General features: G+C 42.7%; 1 protein-coding gene across 1 annotated transcript; it reads right to left on the bottom strand.

Moving 5' to 3' along the window:
* Window positions 1-2,935: 2,935 nt before the first annotated feature.
* On the bottom strand, window positions 2,936-5,076 carry LOC123133478 (uncharacterized). Its single transcript, XM_044552959.1, has 4 exons — window positions 4,963-5,076; window positions 4,655-4,881; window positions 3,963-4,104; window positions 2,936-3,865 (listed from the first exon to the last, which is right to left on the bottom strand). The coding sequence occupies exons 1-4, from the start codon at window positions 5,014-5,016 to the stop codon at window positions 3,566-3,568; spliced, it is 723 nt and encodes a 240-aa protein (XP_044408894.1). The 5' UTR covers window positions 5,017-5,076; the 3' UTR covers window positions 2,936-3,565.
* Window positions 5,077-6,605: the final 1,529 nt, after the last annotated feature.

Raw genomic sequence — 6,605 nt, 5'->3', positions numbered from 1 at the left:
CAGTTTCTCTCGGAGCAACCAACCAGCTAGTGGTTATAGGGGGCGGCTATTTATAGCCTAGGGAGCAGCCCAACATGATAAGACATAAATGCCCTTGTCTGATATGACCGTTAGGTGGATTGATATTTTGGGACAGCTGGCGCGTAGCACAGCAACGGTCGGAAATTTGACTACCAAATTCCTCAGGGCTATCATGTTCCTCACTGTGTAGGCAATCCGCACTGGCGAATTCCTAACTCCTCAATCAGAACAAATTCCTCAACGACCAGAAGAACTTCGTCTCTGTCACTGAAGAAATTGACTAAACTGTATGAGATTTCCAAAGGCTTCACTCGAAGGGTTTGGTAAGTGTAGGATTTTGAGTTGAGCATCACTTGGAAATTTTTCCTTAGTATTTCCTCGACCCCCTTTAACAGTACGGTGTTTCCTATGACTTAAGAAAGAGAAAAACAAAACTATGAAAACGAAAGTCTTCAAGCTTCATATTCCTCGCATGAATATCAAGTCTTCACGGTTACACCAATTTCTTCACTTTCGAAGTCTTCATGAAAGTCTTCAGAAATACCAAAATCTTCAGTCGAAGATATTCATTTTTAGGGGTCGACTTTCCCTGTAAATATCAAACTCCTCATAGACTTATAGACCTGTGTACTCTCACAAACACATTAGTCCCTTAACCTATAAGTCTTCAATACACCAAAATCACTAAGGGGCACTAGATGCACTTACAAGTACAACCCATGAGTCGACAATTCTCCTTCCTATCGGGCTAACCAGATGCTCCTCTTAACCTCCCACACTCGTCTCTCTTTTCCCTGAATCGATAGAAATTGTCTTTCTCTCCTCTGCTCGCCTCCATGGACTTTTGATTCTAGGTCTTTCTCCCTATTCCACTATACTGTTGTTCCCATTCTCGGATGATCCATCAAGGCTTCGACTGCCAAACGATTATCGCTCGTATGCCCGGCGTGCCAATTGCTTGCTGATGCATACAATATGTACACCACCTTTGCTGATGCACCTTCTCGTGTGTCACATCACCGCAAAGTCCCAAGGCAGTGAACTGTTTTTGGTGGACTGAAGGAGGAAGCACGGTATACTTCTAATTCAATTAAAGAAAACTGATTTGGAGAAGTTCTGATGGTCACGCCATTATATATTTACTCACCCAGTTATGTTTTGGTTGTCATGTAAACTATTGCCATGGGGGTTAAGTTTTTTGCATCAATTAAAGAAACTTGATTCACATGTTAACTCAGTCAACATGTTCTGATTAGAGAAGAAGTAACAACGAATTTTGAAACTTCAGTTTTGGTAGCAATTAATGATTAAGAGAAGAGGTAAGAATGATTTTAGTACGTCCATAAGTTCTGGGCCGCCCCTGTTTTAGTTTATGTTACGAGTCACACTTGTTTTCATGTATTCTTTGCTTTTATTTTGAAATTGGCCCTCCTTGTTTACTTGTCACGCTTCACCATTGCTTGGATTAAAAGTACTTAGTTGTCAGAATTTAAAATGCTTAATTGTTAGATTATTAAACATTTGGTTATCAGGTTTGAGTGTACTGAGTGCCAAATAAGGGCACAATACATCTACCTACATAGATAAATTACAAAAATGTGATTTGTAGCACATACCGTTGACACTGTTATGGGGGTGGGTAGGGGGCATATGCCCCCCCCCCCCCACCCCCGCACTTCACTATGTTGTATTTATTCAATAATTATTCATGGTTGAGTACATGTATATTATAATTATTATTTGCATTATATGATCACATCTAAATAATATATTACGAAAATTGGTAGGAGCTGACGAGCACGCGCGCTCCTGGTATCTCCAGCCATTGAACCAGCTGTGAGGATGCGAGTTGTAATCTTTATTATGTGTTTTTCGGTGGTACATGCATGGCATACGGTCATACAGTCACAGCGCACAGTTGATTCCGTTTACGTCCGCCGTCACCGTCACACGGTGGGAAGCTGTGCTTGTGCGGGCCAGCGAGGCCATTTGTTATCGTACCGACCCAGCCTCTCTGCCGCTATCTGCTCATTGGTTCCCCCAAAATCCAGAGAAAGAACCCTTAGCTAGTGCACATGGCGCAGATCCGGTCGCCATGCCCGGATTGTGGAAGGCGAGTGGTGACCTTGGTCGCGAGGCGTGGTCAGTTCGAAGGTGAGCGGTTCTACAAACTAGTGATGACGCTTGAGGAAAAGAGCTGCCGACTGAAAGTGGAGCAGACATCTGGATCCCGGCCAGATTGACTAATCCAGAGGCCAGCGGAAGCAAGCAGTTCTGTGTGGAGTCTGTGAGCAAGTGCAAAGCTTGCTCACTTGAAGTAGTGGCAGATTTGATGGTGGGCTCACAGTCTCAGGGTATTAAGTACAGGCCTTGCTGGGCGGGCGCTCCAAAAGGATTCAAAAAATCAAACCAGATGTGCACAGTGATGCGTCTGCGCCCATGGCTTAAGAGAAGAGAGTGTGCACACTGTTCTGTCGGTGCCGTCTTGTTTGTCAACCATAGCATTTTGTAGAAGAAACATGCGCTTGTGATTTCAGTATATTTTTCAGGAAAAAAAATCAGAAAAATAAGATAAGTGAGTCTAAGGAATGGTAGCTGAATGTCATGATTAGCACACAAAGAATAATATGAAACCTTTGTTACATCAGCTTGGAATTTACCTTTGAACAGTACATCAGCATAATTCAGGGCATCGGACAAATACAGAACATAATTTAGCTATGGGGCATAGGCAGTGAGCACTCAGGATACAAGGGGAAAATAGGGAAAATCCACGGATACTTCAAATGATTGGTACTTGCATAGACGACTCACAGTTCGACATTTCAGGGAAATTTAGCATGAAAACACTAGATATAACTGGAGGTATATGTGTCTCCAATGGATAGTACATGAATATGTAATCGGTACCACATGGAGATTAATGTGAGATATTTGTTATAAGAACATGAAATTAGTTTTAAACAACACATCTAGACTGCTCAGGGTTCAGCCGAATACATATTACTAAGATGACAATACATAATGTATATCAGGGGCCTGGCAGTGAGCAGTCAGGATACAGCGGAAAGATGCTCGCTGCTTGCATAGATTAATCATGGTTCGATAGCAGGATAATTAGTAGGTTGCTCGGCAACATGCACGACAATCTTAGGATTGTTACAGGTCTTCTTTCGATGCCCTCCCACTCCGCAGGTTGAGCATTTTGGTTCTTTCCTTTTCTTTTGAGGGGTGTCCCTCTTTGTGGACACGTCGTGCTCTCATGACCAGGGCCACGTCATGTAGTGCAGAACAGTGTTCGTTGGCTTGTATTGCATCCGATAGCTGCATCAAGTTGTGATGTGACCTTAAATTTTTTGCTCTTCACAGATCGGTCATCATACGGAGGCTTGTCTCTGCTGTTTGTTGGTCGACCGGCTTTGCATTTGCGTTCTGGAGCTGACAATCCAAAGAAATTTCCGACGGCACTACCTTCATGATCGCTCATGTTTCCATCTTGTGGTCCTTGCAAGAGACTCAATTCTGTACCTTTTGTCTTCTTGAATTAAATTATGTGTTCCAAACCCAGACCATCATGCTCAGCAGCTAAAGGGCTCAGTTTATCCATTGCTTCCCTAAGAAGTTCCATCGCGCAATCATATGCAATTGGATTTGCATCACCAAGTTTTACAACCACTAAAGCGTGTGCATACAAATTTGAATGTCTGAATGTTATGGAGTTGGCTGAAATCTTGTCTCTTTGTAGGTGTGCCAAGTGATTTGGAAGTATATCTCTTGCATCTTTTGTCCACCCTTTGAGGATATGCTTTGATGGAATTTTGTCTATACCCAAGAAATCAAGAACCTGCAACACAATTTTTAACTGGTCAGCATATATGGGGTTTTCAAGTAAGCCTGACATCTAATGTTACAATTTTTATCTCAATATGATGAGTTTGTACCTTAACTGAATGGCAGCATAGCAATCCTGTGTGCTTAAAGTTATCACATTCACATGAGAGTTCTTCACCCTCAGCGAGAATATGCACTATGTACACTACAACACAAGGTGGACGCTCGACAGGGGCTCGCCCAATATGAACCCTGCATCATCAAGATTGAATCAATTTTTATGGTAAACGGTTGCCTTCCTTTTACTGAAGAATGCAATGTTCACAAGTGAGCAACATGGGAATACAGCTTTACATTCAGAGTTTTTAAATTATTTAGGTATGTGGTAGCATACTAGCTTCAGAGTTGAGCATGTCCAGACACAAACTGATGTTTGGTTTATTTTTCATCAAGCTCTCACTGTTGATTAGTACATCTTTACGTTTGAAATCAGTAAGAAATGAAAAACGTCTGATTTTAAAAGGATGCCTACTTTTTTCTTGGAGAATGCAATGTTAATACGGGAGCAACTTGGAAGTACATTTTTACAGTCAGAGATCTAAAATGTTCAGACATATCACTAGCTTCATAGTTAACCATGAGTAACTACAAATTGATGGTCGACTCCCCCCTCTGAATACTGTAGTGTTGCCAAGGGAGCAGCATGCAGGTACAGCTTTACTGTCAGAGTTGTAACTTGTCGAGATATGTTTTTGCGCACTAGTTTTCAGAGTTGAGCATGAACAAGACGTAAAGAGGGTACCTTTTTGTCCACCCGGGGGCTTGAGGGTAATCCTTCCCTGTTGATTGTTGCGAATCGGCCGCCAACAAGCTCAGTTCTTCGCAGCCGTTGTTCATGCGAACTGGAATGTAAGGGGTGCGTACGTCCCCAATATCTCCGATGCTCGATTCAGCAGCTGACTGTGTAAGACAAGTATCTGGCTCACCCGCTGGCGTGAAATCGCTTGATGCAAGATCCGGCAAGGGAACCTGCGAGAACACCCACGCATATGTGAGTTGGTTCCCGCAAAAGATTCAGAGTTAGTATTTCGCGGAAGATGAACTAGCAACCGGATCTGATAGGAACTCCAGTCCAGTGCTGCCCTCCTCCGCCCCCGTCGCCATGAGATCTCATCTTTGATAATGGCGCCGCAGATCACTCGAAATGAGGGGGCGGGGTTGTGCTGGGCCCGAGCTGGCATTTATTTTTCTTCGTTATGTGTACGCCGTTTGTCTGGATGGAACTTTTGTCTGCATCCGTCACGTTCCGCGCTTCGTGTTCTGTACCGATAGTACATTTTTTTTTGAACATCAGTACTGACACAAGCGCTCATATACACGCGCATATGCTCACCCCTATAAACGCACACACGCACATCCTACCCTTATGAGGGCCTCCGAAAGACTGAGCCAGTATATCATCTTAAGATTTACGAAGTCATCGTAGGCGTCTCGTCATCGACGGGAATGTCTTCTTCCACTGAATGCGCATCGCCGGAAATCCTGAAATAAATCCATGAATAAATGCGAGCACCAAGATTTGAACTCTGGTGGGCTGGGGATACCACAGTCCCTCTAACCATCCAACCATAGGTTGGTTCGCACCGATAGTACATTTTACATGTGTTGCCGTTAGGCTGGCCATAGTGGGGGTAACATAAGTAGTATCATGCACTTGGGACGCGTAAACATGCTTATGTGACAGGCAATTAAAGAAGAAAAATATGGTCATAGTAACATAGATAGATATTGTAACATAATAAATGTGATGCTACTATGTGTCATGCATGACAATAAATGAGACCATCTATGATACTATGCACTATAGAGGTAGTAACATAGACTAGTAACATATGCTCCCCACTATGACCAGCCTTAGCCTGCGCCGTACACGGACGAGTCGTACGTATCAACAGTAATCTCGGCTGCACACCCGAAGAGGCCCACCGATTCTGTCCCGCTATATTGGTCCACGTAGCAGGAGCGCACGCGCCGGTCCGCGCTTTCGCCGCTCTCTAATGTATTAAGACTTTATTTGCCAATAAAGTTACAATTTTGATGTTTATGCCTTTATAATAATTTCCTTGATATGCTGAAAGTATTTATTTTACTTTATTATAGTTTTTTTTGTGATGATACTTTATTATAGTTGTTAGGTCCATTGTAGCTCATTCACACTGGGGCCTCCATGATGTAGGGCCGACCCTATACTCATTTTCAAAATATACAAAGTACTTAGTTGCCAACAAAATTTTACATGCTTAGTTGCAAGACTAGATGGATATGTACGATTTGCTGAGCTGTGATGATTGTACCGAGGATTGTTGTGATGATCTATCTATTATTACATACCAAAGTGTGGGAGCAGCACCAATCTAGCAAAGTTATTTCTCGAACAAAGCACAACCCAATGTAATAATCAATTTCTTGTACCAATATTTTTACAAAGAAGAAACAATATGCTATGCACAAAGACTACTGCATCAGGAATTGAGGAGTTGTAGCTACCTACAACACACACAACATGAACGTTCTAGTTGTAGTTAACTTGCATAGGCAACAAAACTGGCCAGTCCTACAGAAGGTTACCAACAATTGCTGGGAATAAATTGCCACTTTATCTGGTTGGCATCAATGTCTTATCACCATCTCCCCAACTATCCACAACAACTGAGTCAACAATTCTACTTTGTCTTTTGCCCTTCAAGATCCCC

The sequence above is a fragment of the Triticum aestivum genome, chromosome 6B (assembly GCF_018294505.1).
Source record: "Triticum aestivum cultivar Chinese Spring chromosome 6B, IWGSC CS RefSeq v2.1, whole genome shotgun sequence".
NCBI classification, from domain to species: domain Eukaryota; kingdom Viridiplantae; phylum Streptophyta; class Magnoliopsida; order Poales; family Poaceae; genus Triticum; species Triticum aestivum.
Note: the sequence above shows the minus strand (reverse complement) of the source record. Positions and strands in the feature narration are given on the sequence as shown.

What these genes read in the sequence shown, in the direction of transcription:
- LOC123133478 (XM_044552959.1), bottom strand. Translation starts at nt 5,016, where the DNA reads ATGGCGACGGGGGCGGAGGAGGGCAGCACTGGACTGGAGTTCCTATCA. An exon ending in TGGAGTTCCTATCAGATCCG is followed by an intron (nt 4,882 to 4,962) that starts GTTGCTAGTTCA and finishes GTGTTCTCGCAG; the next exon opens with GTTCCCTTGCCGGATCTTGC. An exon ending in TATGCTGCCATTCAGTTAAG is followed by an intron (nt 3,866 to 3,962) that starts GTACAAACTCAT and finishes ATTGTGTTGCAG; the next exon opens with GTTCTTGATTTCTTGGGTAT.